The 19,366-nt window shown below is 40.2% G+C and overlaps 2 protein-coding genes across 4 annotated transcripts; both read left to right on the plus strand.

Moving 5' to 3' along the window:
• The first annotated feature begins 7,732 nt into the window (after nt 1-7,732).
• LOC147237156 (leukocyte elastase inhibitor-like) lies at nt 7,733-12,502 on the plus strand. 2 transcript variants are annotated; one of them, XM_086144660.1, is made up of 7 exons: nt 7,733-7,784; nt 8,748-8,968; nt 9,977-10,114; nt 10,210-10,327; nt 10,422-10,564; nt 11,090-11,257; nt 11,792-12,502. In XM_086144660.1, the coding sequence occupies exons 2-7, from the start codon at nt 8,801-8,803 to the stop codon at nt 12,197-12,199; spliced, it is 1,143 nt and encodes a 380-aa protein (XP_086000786.1). In that variant the 5' UTR covers nt 7,733-7,784; nt 8,748-8,800; the 3' UTR covers nt 12,200-12,502. The 2 variants fall into 2 exon arrangements, with proteins under 2 accessions (XP_086000786.1, XP_086000795.1); XM_086144669.1 differs by having other exon boundaries at nt 7,761-7,826.
• A 1,149-nt stretch (nt 12,503-13,651) lies between these two features.
• On the plus strand, nt 13,652-18,565 carry LOC147237157 (leukocyte elastase inhibitor-like). Of its 2 annotated transcripts, none has more exons than XM_086144648.1 (7): nt 13,652-13,688; nt 14,744-14,932; nt 16,010-16,147; nt 16,243-16,360; nt 16,454-16,596; nt 17,156-17,323; nt 17,858-18,565. In XM_086144648.1, exons 2-7 carry the CDS (start codon nt 14,765-14,767, stop codon nt 18,263-18,265), a joined length of 1,143 nt encoding a protein of 380 aa, XP_086000774.1. In that variant the 5' UTR covers nt 13,652-13,688; nt 14,744-14,764; the 3' UTR covers nt 18,266-18,565. The 2 variants fall into 2 exon arrangements, with proteins under 2 accessions (XP_086000774.1, XP_086000766.1); XM_086144640.1 differs by having other exon boundaries at nt 13,671-13,730.
• The last annotated feature ends 801 nt before the right edge of the window (nt 18,566-19,366 follow it).

Consider the following 19,366-nt stretch of genomic DNA (forward strand, 5'->3'; position numbering starts at 1 on the left):
TCAGTAGGTAAGACGCAGTGAGCCGTTTTCACATTCTGGGTCAGCGAGAGGTCCGGTTGGCGATTCCAGCGAAAAACACATAGATCACCACCGAACAAAACAAAACAAGGCTTGAGGTCGCACAAGTCTTGCACCAATGGGCAGGTCGAGTATTTATGGCACGGTCATTGACAACTTGGGGGTGAGAAAGTTCCAACCTCTGAGGTAGGCGAATACGTAGAACGGCCGTAGAACCGCAAGGAAAGTCCGAAGCTTTTGTAGGCTCAGAGCAATGGATTTGATGTCTCTGAATTTATTAATTTTTGTGTCTATTTGCATGGTGACATGGCAAATATCTATATACAAGATGTCCAGCAAGGCTAACATTCATGAACATCAGACAAGTACCCAAGAGGTTTGTCCAAAATAACTGAACTACATGTCAAAGAAGGAGGTGATTTTGGCGAGAAAAAAATATTTTTTTGTCAAAAAATTATTTAGGCAATAATTTTAAGAAGGTATGTGTAATGATTGGCGATCAATCCAAGGTGAACCCCACCTCTAGGCCAATGATAGCTGGGATATATTATGAGTGCTGGATAAGCGATTTGGAAAATAAAATGATGGATCTGAGGAAAAGAAAATCATAAAAAGTATAGGTTGGACTTGAGGCACTGCCCGGTTAGGGTTTGTTGAATTTTTCCACTTGGAGAAATTTCCTGCATGTCACATTTGTGGTGTAATAGACAAAAACAAGCCGGAAAAAAAACAGGTCACAAAGATGCAACAGGAGCGCTGGCAAGTATCTCACACATTTTTTTTTTCCATTTAAACAGCAGATTTTTTTCAGTCTTCAGTTGCCCTCAATAAGTGTGTTGGTGTTTTTTTTTTTTTTTTTTTTTTTAGCCAACCGTTTGCACAACAATGAATGTTCTATATTCAGCGGGGAGTAGCTCTCCCGCAATGTGCCAGTTCCAACCCACATGCTTGCTGCCTCAGGCTTGCTCAAGGCTGTCCCTTTATTCCATTTCATTTTACCCCCCGATCCCCCGTGAGTGGGATGGCTGCGTGTGTGAGGGCATCGGGGGCTCTCTGTCGACGGGTTCTGTTGACAGGACATGAAGGCGCTGCTGCTAATGGAAATGCCAGCTTGGAAGAGCAAGGGACATCAGCTGGTATGTGAGTTCCCCCCCTCTGACAGGCGGGTGTTAGGTGGAGGACATGGAGGACGGGATGGCATGGAGACCCACAGTCTGCAAAACAAAACCCGCAGACAAAACACGAGTCTTGTGCTAAACTCAAAGACACCCCATCTTGTTGACATGAATACCGGAACGAAAGTCAAAGTTATTCCCGCCTTGATAAATCAATGAAAACTGATGTACGTCTGACTAAAATTTAAACACCAACTGCCAAAGGGAGGCAAGGAAACATTACAAACAAATGTTATTTTTCATTTGATATGTGCTACATCACACCAGATCTACAACATGAAGGGGAACGCTCCATCAAAACAGGAAAAGAATGGACGGGAGAATATTCTTGGTGTTAAAAAGTTTATGAACCACCCGGTTCTCCTCAGATTCCGTCTTTACATCCCCAGCGTCACACCTGGACCTATTTGAACAAAATTCACAAGACCACGACAACCTTGCGTCCACGGGATGTCGGTCATCAGAGAGCCGTTTTCACACCCCTACCCGAGATTGGAATTGCAAGCATGTTCCTGGCGATCCAGGTGACAACAACGGACGCCCCGGCGATGAGTTTCCGAACTCAGCGGCAGGAGATTATCTGCTGTGCAGTGCTCTCCTTTCAGGTGCGAGAGGACTGAGTGGCAGCGGGGCCAACGGCTAAGATAATAGAGCGAAATGCTACCCAAGCTAAACGCCAGGCAGGGAGCAGGATGTTGATACATGTGCCCCTAGTGGCCAGATGGTGGAACTGCAGCTTGCAGAAGCTTCTGACAGACACTGAGAAAGAAGTACCGTATTTTCACGACTATAAGGCGCGCATAACAGTCTTAGATTTTCTTCAAAATGTGAGGCTCGCCCTACAGTGCAGTGCGCCCTGTGTGCATAGTAGAGAACACCATGAGAACATTATAGGGGAAAGCATGGGTGTTGATTGGATGTAAAAGAACGGGTATGTGCGTTATGCTGAATATCGTTGTTTTAACAACACTGAAAACATCACCGCCAAACACATCCAGCTCAGCCGCATCGCTAACATGGACGAGGTGCTGCTCACTTTCGACATCCCCGGTGAGTCACACTGTGGAGAAGAAGGGGACCAGCACGGTAGCGGTAGCGCAGGGCAAGTTACGGCACAATTTGCAAATGGTTTGTAGATGCTCGGGCTAACGTCTCTGCTGGCACTGTTGTTCGAGCTTTCGCAAAAGCCGGCATCATTTCCGAGGAGCCGCACGGCATGGAAAGTGACTCTGACAGTGAAGAAAGTGAACCTGGCATGTTTGACGGAGACTTAGCGCAGCTGTGCAAATCAGAAACAGAGTATGAGGAGTTCGATGGGTTTGATTGACGACGATTACCGGTAAAAAAATGTGAGTACCAAACTCAGTTTTGCTCCCGCTCTATTTTTGAATACTTGTATGCTTGTGTGTGTGTTGTTGTTATGAGGCAGACATAGTAGAGGACACCATGAAAACGTTAAAGGGGCAAGTGCGGGCGTGGATTGTATATAAAACCCGCGCCCTATAATCAGGTGCGCCTTATAATCAGGTGCGCCTTATGTGTGTGTTAAATACAGTAATGGCACACATAACTGAGACTGCGCCTTATGGTCGTGAAAATACGGTAGCTGTAAAATAATGGTTCCTTCTTTTCGGCGTCACAGCTGTTCAACCGTCACCATTTGACTTCTTTGGACCATAAACACAGTCAAATGTTTATAAATCATTGAATTATTAAATGATCCCACTCCCATCTTGAGGAACCTGCTGGTATTTTCAGGGTTCATACTTTCCATGGTTCAAAATTTAGTTTACACTTGAACTGCAAGTCAGCGCCGAAAGCAGAAAGACTTGCCTCCTCCCCAGCTACTTTCTTCTACTTTAAATAATGTACATTCATTAATTCATAATCACAGTGGAGTATATATAATAATATCTGTGGGGGATTTTATTTGTGGTCCTCATTATTTCCGATGTATGTCGTCCCAGGTGGTATGTAATGAGCTTCATATTGGTTGTCGAGATTATTTTAACGAATCGCATGGCAAAGAATAAAATGGTGGGCAGACAAGGGGGACAAAGTCCTTTATCCCCTTGGCTGCGTGGCGGGGACAGGTGCTTGGACGCCCCCCCCGGTGACGACCTGGTAGGAAGTGGAAACTTAATACAAAAGCAAACACCACACACACAGCGAAAGCCACTGGAACATCTGATGTTATGACAAACACACACACACGGCAAATGTCAAAATAGGTAGAAGTAGCAAAACTGAATATCAATTATCACACAAACACACACGTGTTATTTTATGATAAATATCATAATATTGAGAATGGTCAAACATCTTTTTTTCCAATTGTGCCATCTCCCTTTGTCTTCCTCTAGTGGACAAACAAAGTAAATCCGGTCTGACTGAGAGGCCGGATTTAAAATTGTAATCCTTTTTAATTAAGTTTCAGCTCCTGCAGCGATAAGTTTCCAAAAAATATGTACATATACAGAGCAATTAGATGGTGTATTAATGTTATTCAGATTTCATCCTGCCTTTTACATTGTATCTTGTATCAGTTGCTGCTTTTTTAAAATTAAAATTATTGCCTATATGGGACAACATAGAGATGAAGAGGTACAACAGTGTAACCCCCTTTCCCAGGTGTAGTCTAAAATCTTGAAATGAGTAAAAAAGTTAAAAGAAAAAAAGTGAGATTAGTGTTATTTGCAAATGAACATCTCACGTTATTTGTTTTACTAATATAAGTGCCCAAAACCGAAGGGTCAGAAGGGATTTTTTTTTAGTAATTCTTCCTCATAATTTAAACATTTTTCTGCAAATAAAACAAATAAAAGCTGCTCCTTCAGCTTAGATTATTCTAAGACAAAGGAGTCTGTTTACACTATTGGATGTAAATAAATGTGAAACAGTGCAAGATGTTTAATAATCATTTTTCTTATATCTGGAGCAGTGGTTCTTAACCTGGGTTCGATCGAACCCCAGGGGTTCGGTGGGTCAGTCTCAGGGGTTCGGCGGAGGTCAAGACACACATTGGTGATGATATCACTGTCAGCAGGCGATCTCGCTACATAGCTTGGCCTATCCGTGTTGCAGGGATTTTGGCACGCTCAGTTGTAGTAACTTGTGACTGTCGTAATGGTACGTCATGTGATTTCTTTCTGAATACTTTAATCCCTTCATACTAATTATGTCGGGCAAAAACAGAAAGCGGTCGGAAGAATACGTACAATACAGATTAACATGTATGACGGAACGTGATTGGAATCGATGTCCTGACTGCATGATTTGCAAAGACAAGATGAGCAATTCTAGTCCAGCACCGGCAAAACTAAGGGAAGGCTTCCTTCAGCTGCATGGAGATGGGAACTACAAGAACATAGCGCTTGCTGAATTCAACGTGAAGGGAGCCAGATTCGATGAAAAGGCTACTCTGCCTGTTCGTTGTACCCATCAACGAAACGATCCTCGATCCAATAAAGAAGGGTTCGGTGAATGCGCATGTAAAACAGGTGGGGTTCAGTACCTCCGACAAGGTTAAGAACCACTGATCGAGAGGGTTTTTTTTTTTTTTTTGAAGGGTGGATTTCTCTTGCAGCTGTGGTTACATAACCACCATCTGGAGTCTGGCCGTCACCATTAATCAGAAATGTTTATTTCAGCCGTTGCTTTGGCGATCAGAAGACAATGTATAATCTGCACAGTACAGCATATAAACACGCCTCTATTTAGAGAGAGGACGTCTGTATTTATACGCAAGCAGCCAAATGCAGACTCAAAAATATGAAAGTATGAAACTGGATGGAGCAGATGCCGAATTTTTATACCAATTATTTTATTTCAAGCTGCATTTTGTTTTGTGAGTTGAGACCAAAGCTGTGAAGACTTTCAAATTCTCTGATATTCAAGAGTGTTTCTATTTTTATTTACACTTTGAAAAAACCATTGGTGTATTTACACATATATGTGAATCGCACGCTTAAATACCAGACTACTACAGTGTTTATCAATCATGGAGCAGCTTTGAAAGAAATATAAAATATTTTTTACTAGAGAGATAGCGTCAACATGCAGCAACAGTGAAGGAGCTGCAATAAAGTATCAGCCTAAAAACGTAATATTATCATGATGATTGTGTTTTAGGAAGACACTTTATACTTCGTACCACATAGTTTAATGTAACACAGCACTTTACAGTTATTTTGCACAATTATCATTATTATTTTGTTAACTTTATGTCATTATTTCATGTCATATTTCATGTCATTACTAATTTTTAAAAGAAAACAGAAAAAGTACATAAATGCTGCACTTGTCTTTCCCCGTTGAAACATGAGTTATTAATGCAGCAAGATGTTACAGGAAAGATTTTTTTTTTGGAAACTTTGAATTATAGATAAATGATGGTAACATTTACGACTATCGGTACATAACGCAAATGTGGCCCTGAGCTAATATGAGTTTGACATCCCTGGTCTAGAGGAAGACAAAAGAGAAGATTTATAGACGTAGTGAGAGAGGACATGAAGTTAGTTGGTATGAGAGAGGAAGATACAGAGAATGTGGTTAGATCAGACCTGGGGCTTTTACAGCCTGCGGTCCACATCTGGACCGTTTTGCTTTTTTATCCCGCCCACCAAACTATTTTCTTTGAATATTCTAATATTTAATATTATAATATAATATTTAATATTTAATATTTTAGCTTAAGAATTATCAATCAATATTGAATTTAGAAACTCCTTTTTGTCCGCCTTTGTTTAATTTTGTATGGATGATTACATACAAAATAATGTCAGCACATTTATATAATCATGCAGGATTTTAAAGTTGAAATAAAATGCCAAATAAATGAAAGATATAAATTACAATTTTCATTTTGTTCAATTTACATGATACATGACCAATGCATAAAATATAAAATAAGAAATGCAACCCCTGAAGAAGAAGTTGTAAAAGCCGCAATTCTCAAAGCGTGTGAAAACAGTAGTGGCTTATACACCGTAATTTTCAGTAAACGAAAAATCGCATGAAATTAGACAAATCGATTGATTATTTTATTTGTGATTGATTTTGCAGCTATTGAAATATTGGTTTTGTGGGATGCAACAAAACGTCCATAAAATAAAAAATGAAAAAGAAATCAACTTGCAGGTGAATCCCTCAGGCTTGCATGCACATGGAAACCAGCGTAAACACGTCCATCCTCCCTCTGCATGGAGCCTGGAGGCATCATGTTTTTTTTTTGTTTTGTTTTTTTTATTGAACATAAATATTATGAACAGATATACATATGTACAAATAAACAGGACAAGGTGGAATCGAAAAATAAAAAAACTTGCAAGGGGGATCAAACTGTATTTTTTCTGGCTTTTGGATTTTTTCATAAGATTTAAGGATTTTTTTGTATAATTCAAAATCGTCTCTAAATAACGTAAAATTGGGAGAACACTTTTGCTTTCTGTTTTTGTGAGTGAACTTGGCCAGGCCTAAAATAATATTTACACATAGTTCATCTCTTTTGTTGCTTAAAAGTAAACCAAATGTTATGTCATCTCTTGAGAAGGAAACTGGTGACGATGGAAAATTGTCTTTAACCCATTTTAGAGTTTTAGCCCAAAAGCCCTGTACTTTTTCGCATGAGAAATTTATATGGTCAGTGGTTTCAATGTTGTCTTCACAAAAGGTACAAATATTATCTTCAATATTAAAGCGTTCCCTCAATAACTCCTTAGATGGGTAGATGTCATTCATAATTTTGAAGTGGATCTCTTTTGCCTTGGCAGGTATGGGTAGAGTCAGATACATAGTTCGCAGCTTGGCAATCGATTCAAATTTATTTGAAATATTATTTTTGTTTTGACGTCCAGGGAATAAGTTTTCTGTAAAACATTTCCTAATAAAGGAGTTGCTGCATTTTCTATCCAGAATTGAGATTGCCTGGAGTGATAGTGGGGGCTTGTATGGTTTGGTGTGTCATTATATTTTTGGTCAGGAATGCAAATTGTTGAGGTAGTTTGTCACATAACTTTATGAACTCTAATATGTGAAGGTGAAAGCTGTGTTTGGTGTAGATTTGTTCATAGTCTAAAAGGCCGCCACTGTCATCCATCAAGTCAGGTATTGACCATATACCTTTCTCAAACCATTCCTTGTAAAATACAGATTTGTTGCGATGCAGCACATATCTATTGTTCCATATTATTCTGGTGAGAAATTGTGTACATATATCATTTGTTTATGGAACTCTGAAAATTTGACAGATGATCCATGATCACGCGTCTCACACGCACACGCAGCGTCACCCCGCATCGACACTCCCCCGTTGCGGGTCTGAGACTTTTTTTTTTTTTTCTTTTTTTTTCATGCATCAAAAATTTTTTAATGTAAAAACTGGATTTGAAAATGTTAATTTCCAGGAAAGAAGTCAGGACATTCGTTCTGTATGTAATCAGAAGTTAAATTTGATAAAGTTGCGTGAGTTGTGTGTCTGATACCCCACCCACCCCAATCCACGACGTTCCTACCGGGTTGGACCGCACTGCGCATGTGCTGGGACTCGCGGCTTTTCGTTGGCTCGAGCGATCGGTGTCGCAGCATCAGGTAACGCTCGCCATCCGGGACGGAGAATCTTACCGCCGCTCGGTACGCGTCTTATTACCGTTTATTTGCGGGTTTATTTTACCGGCAGCCCACCGGAGATACTCGGTTTGTTTTCGATATTCTGACAGTCAAAAGTGAAGCGCTAACTCGCTCGCGCGGATATTTTCTCCAGAAACTTCTAGCGCTTACGCATGTAAATATAATGTGATAAATATCAATTTGAAAGAAAATCAAAGATGAGCAAATTATAAGACATAGCAACGTATAATCGCGCATTTGTCCAGGACTATATTATACAAGTTAAAAAAAAGGATCTTTCACTGCCATATGAATGTGTTCTTATGCATTTCTTGTTTTTATTTTGTTTTTTCAATTTACACATACAAAACAAAATGGCGCTAAATTACTTTTAGGGCTGTTTAGCTGTCGGTTAACTACAGTAAATGATTTTGCCACGTCCACTAATGTCTTAAATAATCAGTTGTTTTGATTAATCGACATTTCAAGTCCACGTTTCTAGTCACGTTTTTCTTTGTTTTATGAGTCCTGTCGTGTTTCTGTCTTATACTCCAAAGGCAAAATGATCTGTGACCTTATCATTTTTATTTTCTAAATCATCGTTTTATCTGCCCACACGACTGTTATTTGAGGGCAACTGGAGCAAAAGTCCTGAGAATAAGTGGAAAGTCTATTCTGAAAAAAATGGTTTCACTTTCACTTTCACGATTTGATTCTAATCGTTTCAAGACGCAAGACAGAGTGAACTAATTCAGGTTTTGATGAATTGTGCAAGCCTTGCAATTTACTACATCCGGGACAGAAGAACATGTCAAAATGATATATTTTCTAGTCCAGGCTGTTTCGTGTAGTTGTCACAGCAGGTGTGACTGGAGGGAAATTATGTATTTTAGTCAAGCGGTGCCGTGTAATAAAATCCTTGTGCTTCTGGGGTGTATTTTCCAGGTTCGTAAATTAAAAACTCTTGCTCGTTCCAAGAAAATCCTCCATCAGCAGCGATGGCCGCCATCAGCATCTCAAACACCAGTTTTGCCCTGGATCTGTTCAAGACTCTGAGCCAGTCGAATCCCTCCGGGAACATCTTCCTCTCGCCGCTAAGCATCAGCTCGGCCCTGGCCATGGTTTACCTGGGGGCCCAGGGGAACACTGCGTCTCAGATGGCACAGGTAAATCTAGAGTTGGGGGCTAAACAAACTGAATTCTCTTTCTATGGATTTCTAAATCCCAGGAAAAGTATTTGCTGACCAGTGAATACCTAAAAATCAGAGTAAAATCTGCTGAGTTTAAAATCACAGGGACAGCACGCCAACATTCTCCCTGACAGGTCATGAAGAAAATCCCCAAAAACATAAAAAAACATTCATCTAAAAGACATTCAAATAGAAAAAAAGTATCTGAAATCAACAAGCCACAAAGGATAAATGTGATTGTTGGGGTTCAACAGGTGTGTCCTCGCAGCAGTTGCTGCCCACGGGCTCAGGTATGTGTCTGCAGTGTGCACGGATTCAAAGGTGTGTCTCGGTATGTAGGAGTGACTGCAGCATCATCTGAACTTTGGCCTTCACACCTCTGGAACAGGTTTACCGTTATTGACTTAAAAAGCAGACCGTTGTAAAAAGTATTGATGCTTTTTGTTCTCTACACCCTCCTTGTCCTCAGATATCAGTCCCTTTATAGATACCAGTGTATGGACGAGTCCAGCGTGCATGTTTCACGGTAGGAATATTAGATAAAGAGCCCCGGGAACAAAGAAGAATAATAGCCAAAATAAAAAGAAATTAAAATAAATTAAGAAATAATAATCAATAATATCAATCCATTGTCTGCCGCTTATCCTGCACTCAGGGTTGCAGGAGCCGAATAATAATAAATGCAGCAGAATTAGCTTTAAAAATGCAAAAATGACAAATATACCAAATTTTTCATGGTCATCTTTTTTTATGTGCAGCACTTCCGCCTAGTGGCGAGAAGGTTCCTGTTTCAATTTTGACAGTCTGTGTGAAGCTCGATTGGTATCGATGATAATGAATGTTTCAGACATTGTCTGTGCTATCAAATCTCAAGGGTTCCTAGAATTATCTGTCACTTCCTTCAGGCTTCACATTCTGTAACCTGTGACTTGTCCGGTGTTTTCTTTCTTTCTCCCAAAAATGTGTTGCCCTGACTCCACATAGGCGCTGTCCTTTGGCACGGCTCAAGATGTCCACGAGGCCTTCCAGGCTCTGAATTCAGACATCAACTCGCCGTCTGCCTCCTACATCCTAAAGCTTGCCAACCGCCTTTACGGAGAAAACACTGCCAACTTCCTCTCAGTGAGCCTTTTATTTTCCATCTGTCTGCGAATTCTATTGAAATTCCTCACTTTAAATAGAAAGCCAATGATAAGAGGTGGCGTCCTTTTCTGTAGAAATTCCTGAATGACACTCAAAAGTACTACCAAGCTGACCTGAAGCCCATGGATTTCATCGGGGATCCGGAGGCGTGCAGAGCGGAGATTAACAGCTGGGTGGAGGAGCAGACGGAAAGTGAGAAGGCAAATCCTTATAGCGGGCCAGATGCGTAAATTAGCAAGTTCCAAGCGAGAATTGCATTGTTCGCTTTCTCTGTGTGTTTTCTCAGGTAAGATCAACGAGCTCCTGAAGCCCGGAACAGTCAGCCCCTCGACCAGACTGGCCCTGGTCAACGCCATCTACTTCAAGGGAGACTGGATGAGTTGCTTTGACAAAGCACGCACCAAAGAGATGCCCTTTTTAGTCAAAAAGGTAAACAAAACAAAAAGCGAAAAAAAACCCCAAGCAGTTGGAGATGCCGGGCAGGCAGATTTTGTAAGAAACAGAATATATATTCGCATATTCCCAGAGGTGTGCAGTGGTTTCTCGCTCCCACGTCAGAGCATGGAACATCCGTTGAGACTCGTACAACTGGATTAAATCAACTATTACTGGTCTGATTGTTGAGTTTGAATCCCAAGTTCTATGTAATGTGTTTTTCATGAGTTTAAAAATGTGTTACTTGTATCTACTTGCTAACGTTAACAGAAGCATGCGTGTATATGGTGTTAACTCTCTGCTGTTTTTCTTTTTTTTTTTTTGTAAGGACTGATGCATAGAGTAGCCTTTGGAACATAATTAGTTTGAAAATGCAACATGATGATACTGATAATATTCAGTTAACTGTGCACTTACGCTTATCCTCTAATAAGCCAAATTCCAAGCTCGGTCTTTGAATCAGCAGGTGAAAAAGAGGGACAGGTTTATAAACAGATGTGGTCTCTTTTTGTGTGTCAGAATGAAACAAAGACTGTTCAGATGATGTACCAGTGCAAGAAGTTCCCGTACAACTACATCCCTGAGCTGAATTTGCAAATCCTAGAGCTCCCATATGTGGGGGCGGAGCTTAGCATGTTCATCTTGCTGCCAGAAGAGTCCAAGGGTGACTATGACCCGCTGCAGAAGGTACATAAACGTATAACACTTGCCTCCATTAAAAGAGTTTTATATGCCAGGACTGGATGGATCAAAACAAGGCTCGATACATGACAACATGCTAATACTGCTAACTGTTCCGTGTTGGTCTGGGTTCCAGTGGACTTTTCCCCTGTAGCACAATCGGCTTTGGAACATTTGCTAATTGAAGTGAGAGTGTCAACCCCATTGAAGTAACCGGTTTAATAACCTCTAGTTTTGTCCAGAAAAGCTGAAAGACAGATTAAATCTTTGCCAGTTAAAGGAGCGGAGGGTGTAAACAGATGTTAGCAGAAAAAGGCAGCAGTGCACACCCTGTGTGGACCAACAACATGAGCGACAATAACCAAAATAAATGGAGGCCCCACCTCTGCCTTATGGTACATTCCTGTCTTCAATGACATTGTTCTACAGTTGTTAGCACTGAAGCTTTAACTCTGTGAAAGCTTGAAATGCTGAATAATTACTAACATAAAGGAAAAAAAAGAATTGCCAATGCAAGTAAATGCATGTCATGTCTTTTAGCTGGAGAGCCAGTTGACACCTGAGAAGCTGGACAAATGGACCAACAGGGAGAACATGGACGCACAGGTGGACGTCGCGGTACACCTGCCCAAATTCAAGCTGGAGGAGGAGTACAAGCTGAACGAGCCTCTGGCCAAGCTGGGTATGACCGATGTGTTTAGCCAAGGGAAAGCCGACCTCTCCGGGATGAACGAACACGGCCAGCTCTTCTTGTCCACCGTGGTCCACAAGGCATTTGTGGAGGTGAACGAGGAGGGCACGGAGGCGGCGGCGGCCACTGCCGGCATGTATGTTCTCTGCTGCCTCAGGGAGCGTCGCTTCACAGCAAACCATCCCTTCCTCTTCTTCATCAGGCACAACAAGTCCAAGTCCATCCTCTTCCTGGGGAGGTTTTCCTCTCCTCAGTAGGAACCAGAGAAGTAGGAGTCTCAGCTGATTCAAAAATTATTGCAATAAAGGCTATGGCCTTTAAAAATGGTTTTATGAATAAAATAAAACCATTTTAATTTTGTTTCCATGCTAAAATGATGAGTCAGAGAAATTAATATGAGTGATTTTATATTCACTGTATATATGGTTTCTTGGATATTGATAGAGAAATAATACCTTTTTGAAATATGGTAAGCAGAGCTTGTGAACTTTTGTGCACATTTCTGTTGGGCTGCATCCTTTTCCTTAAACATAAATAAAATTGTGATTGCTTAACATCAACTTGCCTGTTGGATTTTCTCTTTGAGATCTTTTAGCACCGTCTTCATCACGGTGATGACAAGATACAAGATTACGTTTTTAATTAAAATGTTTGCGAAACCTTTGAAGTAATTTAAACAAGAATTAGACACAATAAATATTATGTGATTGTGAGAAAAGTGTCTTAATCTTTAAAGAATATTCTCACGCTTATGTTGAAATTTATGAGTATTAAAACGATTTTCCATGGCTGTTTAGGTATTTAGCTGCATATACTTTTGCTGGAGATTTCTTTGCTGTTTTCTACGTTTCTTAGAGAACTCTGTATTCAACAAGGAAGGATACGGGAAATTGACTAAATTCACATAAAAAAGGAAACTTTAAAAAAAATGAGGAGGAAATAAAAGCAGACAGATTTCAATACATACCACAATGCAGTGAATAAACAATCCCAAAAAAATTAAAATCATTGTTTTTTGTGAATATCAGGGTCCCCGTGTTCTGAAGCAATTTAAAATCGTGGGTCCATGGTGCACCCTAAATAATCATCAACTTTAGAGTCCAGAAGTAAAAAAAAAAAAAAAAAAGAGGAACCCCTTTCTGAAATGTAGATAAAGATTTGATAAGAAAGCTATAAATTGCAAATCATACTGAAAGTTTTTAGAAACTCAATATCATTCCATACAGTTAAAAAATAATGAGTACTCATTTCAAAATTGCATCACACCAAGGTCAAATTAAACCAATTTCTGGAGAAAAATCTATAGATTTTTGCCATCCTGCTTGGCACTATTGACTACTGCAAATAAAGAAAATGAAGAAAAATAAACTTGTTACTTCTCTTTTTACTATCATTTCCACAACACTGCTACTCAACTGTGATATTAAGACCCTAGATCAAACAATCGTAAATAAAAGATTTACTCAGTCCAATTGATTTAAATCTAATTTCAATAAAATACACAAGTGTCAAGTTAAACGTACTTAGTGGACAAAGTTTTAAATTCAATGATAATTTCGAACTGCATTAAACCTTGAACCAAAATATTTTATTTTGAAGGCGTGAACCAGAAGTGTAGTTGTCAACACTATCGGCGCTACATCCCAATCCACGACGTTCCTTCCGCGTTTGGACCGCGCTGCCACTGCGCATGTGCCGGGACTCGCGGCTTTCGGTGGGCTCGAGCGATCGGTGACGCAGCATCAGGTAACACTCGCCATCCGGGAAGGAGAATCTTACCGCCGCTCGGTACGCGTCTTATTGCCGTTTATTTTTGGGTTTATTTTACAGGCAGCCCACTGGAGATACTCGGTTTGTGGTCGATATTCATTGTAAATACTTGGAAAAAAAAAAAAAAAAGTTTAAACAAAAAACAACAGTCAAAGTGAAGCGCTAACTCGCTCGCGCGGATATTTCCTCCAGAAATTTCTAGCGCTTACGCGTGTAAATATAATATGATAAATATAAATTTGAAAGAAAATCATAGATGAGCAAATTATAACGTATAATCGTGCATTTGTCCAGGAATATGTTATACAAGTTAAAAAAAAGGATATTTCACTGCCACATGAATGTGTTCTTATGCATTTCTTGTTTTTACAATTTACACATACAAAACAAAATGACGCTAAATTACTTTTAGGGCTGTTTAGCTGTCGCTTAACTATTTACAGTAAATGATTTTGCCACATCCACTAATATCTTAACTAATCAGTTGTTTTGATTCATCGACATTTCAAGTCCACGTTTCTAGTCACGTTTTTCTTTGTTTTATGAGTCCTGTCGTGTTTTCAGAGATTACCCAGATATCAGATAACTGTCTTATACTCCAAAGGCAAAATGATCTGTGACCTTATCATTTTTATTTTCTGAATCATAGTTTTACCTGCCCACACGACGGGTTTTTGAGGGCATCTGGAGCAAAAGTCCTGAGAATATGTTGTGATAGTGGAAAGATTATTCCGAAAAAAAATGGTTTCACTTTAACAGTTATTTGATTCTAATCATTTCAAGACGCAAGACAGAGTGAACTAATTCAGGTTTTGATGAATTGTGCAAGCCTTGTAATTTACTGCATCCAGGACAGAGGAACATGTCAAAATGATATATTTTCTAGTCCAGGCTGTTTTGTGTAGTTGTCACAGCAGGTGTAACTGGAGGGAAATTATGTATTTTAGTCAAGCGGTGCCGTGTAATAAAATCCTTGTGCTTCTGGGGTGTATTTTCCAGGTTCATAAATTAAAAACTCTTGCTCGTTCCAGGAAAATCCTCCATCAGCAGCGATGGCCGCCATCAGCATCTCAAACACCAGTTTTGCCCTGGATCTGTTCAAGACTCTGAGCCAGTCGAATCCCTCCGGGAACATCTTCCTCTCGCCGCTAAGCATCAGCTCGGCCCTGGCCATGGTTTACCTGGGGGCCCAGGGGAACACTGCGTCTCAGATGGCACAGGTAAACCTAGAGTTGGGGGCTAAACAAACTGAATTCTCTTTCTATGGATTTCTAAATCCCAGGAAAAGTATTTGCTGACCAGGGAATACCTAAAAATCAGAGTAAAATCTGCTGAGTTTAAAATCACAGCTACAGCACGCCAACATTCTGCTTGACAGGTCATGAGGAAAATCCCCCAAAACATAAAAAAGCATTCATCTAAAAGACATTAAAATAGAAAAAAGTCTCTGAAATCAACAAGTCACAAAGGATAAATGTGATTGTTGGGGTTCAACAGGTGTGTCCTCGCAGCAGTTGCTGCTCACGGGCTCAGGTATGTGTCTGCAGTGTGCACGGATTCAAAGGTGTGTCTTGGTATGTAGGAGTGACTGCAGCGTCATCTGAACTTTGGCCTTAACGCCTCTGGAACAGGTTTACCGTTATTGACTTAAAAAGCAGACCGTTGTAAAAAGTAAAGATGTTTTTTGTTCTCTACACCCTCCTTGTCCTCAGATATCAGTCCCTATATAGATACCAGTGTATGGGCGAGTCCAGTGTGCATGTTTCACAGTAGGCATATTAGATAAAGAGCCCCGGGAACAAAGAAGAATAATAGCCAAAATAAAAGAAATGAAAAATAAATGAAGAAATAATAATCAATAATATCAATCCATTGTCTGCCGCTTATCCTGCACTCAGGGTTGCAGGAGCCAAATAATAATAAATGCAGCAGAATTAGCTTTAAAAATGCAAAAATTATGGACCTTAAAATAAAATTGTGTGAATCAATGATTCCATGTCAGATTTCTCATGGTCATGTTTTTTTTATGTGCACCACTTCCGCCTAGTGGCGAGAAGGTTCCTGTTTCAATTTTGACAGTCTGTGTGAAGCCTTCACGTAACCCAAGCTCGATTGGTATTGATGATAATGAATGTTTCAGACATTGTCTCTCCAATCAAATCTCAAGGGTTCCTAGAATTATCTGTAAAAGCCTAGTTTTGGTTCTCACTTCCTTCAGGCTTCACATTCTGTAACCTGTGGCTTTTCCGGTGTTTTCTTTCTTCCTCCCGAAAATGTGTTGCCCTGACTCCACATAGGCGCTGTCCTTTGGCACGGCTCAAGACGTCCACGAGGCCTTCCAGGCTCTGAATTCAGACATCAACTCGCCGTCTGCCTCCTACATCCTAAAGCTTGCCAACCGCCTGTACGGAGAAAACACTGCCAACTTCCTCTCAGTGAGCCTTTTATTTTCCATCTGTATGCAATTTCTATTGAAATTCCTCACATTAAATAGAAAGCCAATGATAAGAGGTGGCGTCCTTTTCTGTAGCAATTCCTGAATGACACTCAAAAGTACTACCAAGCTGACCTGAAGCCCATGGATTTCATCGGGGATCCGGAGGCGTGCAGAGCGGAGATTAACAGCTGGGTGGAGGAGCAGACGGAAAGTGAGAAGGCGAATCGTTATAGCGGGACAATGCGTAAATCAGCAAGTTCTAAGCGAGAATCACATTGTTCGCTTTCTCTGTGTGTTTTCTCAGGTAAGATCAACGAGCTCCTGAAGCCCGGAACAGTCAGCCCCTCGACCAGACTGGCCCTGGTCAATGCCATCTACTTCAAGGGAGACTGGATGAGTTGCTTTGACAAAGCACACACCAAAGAGATGCCCTTTTTAGTCAGAAAGGTAAACAAAACAAAAAGCGAAAAAAAACCAAGCGGTCAGAGATGCCAGGCAGGCAGATTTTGTAAGTAACAGAATATATTCGCATATTCCCAGAGGTGTGCAGTGGTTTCTTGCTCTCACGTCAGGGCATGGAACATCCGTTGAGACTCGTACAACTGGATTAAATCAACTATTACTGGTCTGATTGTTGAGTTTGAATCCAAACTTCTATATAGTGTGTTTTTCATGAGTTTAAAAATGTGTTACTTGTATCTACTTGCTAACGTTAACAGAAGCATGCGTGTATATGGTGTTAACGCTTTGCTTTTTTTTTTTTTTTTTGTGACGACGTATGCATAGAGTAGCCTTTGGAACATAATTAATTTGAAAATGCATCATGATGATACTGATAATATTCAGTTAACTCTTTAGTGCACTTACGCTTATCCTATAATAAGCCAAATTCCGAGCTCGGTCTTTGAATTTCTGCTCTGCGCCGGTGTGAAGAAGACCTCCAACCTCAGCAGGTGAAAAAGAGGGACAGGTTTATAAACAGATGTGGTCTCTTTTTGTGTGTCAGAATGAAACGAAGTCTGTTCAGATGATGTACCAGATGAAGAAGTTCCCGTACAACTACATCCCTGAGCTGGATTTGCAAATCCTAGAGCTCCCATATGTGGGGGCGGAGCTTAGCATGTTCATCTTGCTGCCAGAAGAGTCCAAGGGTGACTGTGACCCGCTGCAGAAGGTACATAAACGTATAACACTTGCCTCCATTAAAAGAGTTTTATATGCCAGGACTGGATGGATCAAAACAAGGCTCGATACATGACAACATGCTAATACTGCTAACTGTTATAGTGTTGGTCTGGGTCCCAGTGGACTTTTCCCCTGTAGCACAATCAGCTTTGGAACATTTGCTAATTGAAGTGAGAGTGTCAACCCCATTGAAGTAACCGGTTTAATAACCTCTAGTTTTGTCCAGAAAAGCTGGAAGACAGATTAAATCTTTGCAGTTAAAGGAGCAGAGGGTGTAAACAGATGTTAGCAGAAAAAGGCAGCAGTGCACACCCTGTGTGGACCAACAACACGAGAGACAATAACCAAAATAAATAGAGGCCCCACCTCTGCCTTATGGTACATTCCTGTCTTCAATGACATTGTTCTACAATTGTTAGCACTGAAGCTTTAACTCTGTGAAAGCATGAAATGCTGAATAATTACTAGCATAAAGGAAAAAAAAGAATTGCCAATGCAAGTAAATGCATGTCATGTCTTTTAGCTGGAGAGCCAGTTGACACCGGAGAAGCTGGACGAATGGACCAACAGGGAGAACATGGACGTCCAGTCGGAAGTCATGGTACACCTGCCCAAATTCAAGCTGGAGGAGGAGTACGAGCTGAACGAGCCTCTGGCCAAGCTGGGTATGACCGATGTGTTTAGCCCAGGGAAAGCCGACCTCTCCGGAATGAACGAACATGGCCAGCTCTTCCTGTCCACCGTGGTCCACAAGGCGTTTGTGGAGGTGAACGAGGAGGGCACGGAGGCGGCGGCGGCCACTGCCGGCATAGTGGCTTTCTGCATGCTCAGGGAGGAGCGCTTCACAGCAAACCATCCCTTCCTCTTCTTCATCAGGCACAACAAGTCCAAGTCCATCCTCTTCCTGGGGAGGTTTTCCTCTCCTCAGTAGGAACCAGAGAAGTAGGATTCTCGGCTGATTCAAAAATTATTGCAATAAAGGCTATGGCCTTTAAAAATGGTTTTATGAATAAAATAAATAATTTTGATTTTGTTTCCATGCTAAAATGATGAGTCAGAGAAATTAATATAAATGAGTGATTTTATATTTACTGTATATATGGTTTCTTGGATATTGATAGAGAAATAATACCTTTTTAAATATGGTAAGCAGAGCTTGTGAACTTTTGTGCACATTGCTGTTGGGCTGCATCCATTTCTTAAACATAAATAAAATTGTGATTGCTTCACATCAACTTGCCTGTTGGATTTTCTCTTTGAGATCTTTTAGCGCTGTCTTCATCACAGTGATGGCAAGATACAAGCTTACATTTTTAATTAAAATGTTTGCGAAACCTTAGAAGTCATTTAAACAAGAATTAGACACACAATATATGTTATGTGATTGTGAGAAAAGTGTCTTAATCTTTAAAGAATATTCTCACGCCTATGTTGAAATTTATGAGTATTAAAACGATTTTCCATGCCTGTTAAGGTATCTAGCTGCATATATTTTTGCTGTATATTTCTTTGCTGTTTTCTATGTTTCTTAGAGAACTCTGTATTCAACAAGAAAGGATACGGGAAATCAACTAAATTCACATCGAAAAAGAAACTTTAAAAAAAATGAGGAGGAAATAACAGCAGACAGATTTCAATAAGTACCACCATGCAGTGAATAAATAATCAGTCCAAACAAATTTTAATTTAAATCATATTGAAAGTTTTTAGAAACTCAATATTATACCATAAAGCTTAAATATAATGAGAACTCATTTTAAAATGCATCACACCAAGGTCAAATTAAACCGATTTCTGGAGAAAAATCTATAATTTTCCGAGGTATATTGAGCACATCCTGCCATCTTGCTTAGCATTATTTACGACTGCAAATAAAGAAACTGAAGAAAAATAAACTTGTTACTTCTCTTTTTATTATTATTTCCACAACACTGCTACTCAACTGTGATATCAATCGTAAATAGAAGATTTACTCAGTCCAAATGATTTAAATCTAATTTTAATAAAATACACAAGTGTCAAGTTAAGCGTA

The sequence above is a fragment of the Fistularia commersonii genome, chromosome 1, assembly GCF_037954325.1.
Source record: "Fistularia commersonii isolate RoL2024-O1a breed Wild chromosome 1, RoL_Fcom_v1.0, whole genome shotgun sequence".
Lineage (NCBI taxonomy): Eukaryota > Metazoa > Chordata > Actinopteri > Syngnathiformes > Fistulariidae > Fistularia > Fistularia commersonii.

Bases quoted from the DNA above. Each gene is read 5' to 3' on its own strand.
- LOC147237156 (XM_086144660.1), top strand. From the start codon at position 8,801: ATGGCCGCCATCAGCATCTCAAACACCAGTTTTGCCCTGGATCTGTTC. The intron at 8,969-9,976 runs GTAAATCTAGAG...GACTCCACATAG, and splicing joins CTGCGTCTCAGATGGCACAG to GCGCTGTCCTTTGGCACGGC. The intron at 10,565-11,089 runs GTAAACAAAACA...TTTGTGTGTCAG, and splicing joins TGCCCTTTTTAGTCAAAAAG to AATGAAACAAAGACTGTTCA.
- LOC147237157 (XM_086144648.1), top strand. From the start codon at position 14,765: ATGGCCGCCATCAGCATCTCAAACACCAGTTTTGCCCTGGATCTGTTC. The intron at 16,148-16,242 runs GTGAGCCTTTTA...CCTTTTCTGTAG, and splicing joins ACACTGCCAACTTCCTCTCA to CAATTCCTGAATGACACTCA. The intron at 16,361-16,453 runs GTGAGAAGGCGA...GTGTTTTCTCAG, and splicing joins GGTGGAGGAGCAGACGGAAA to GTAAGATCAACGAGCTCCTG.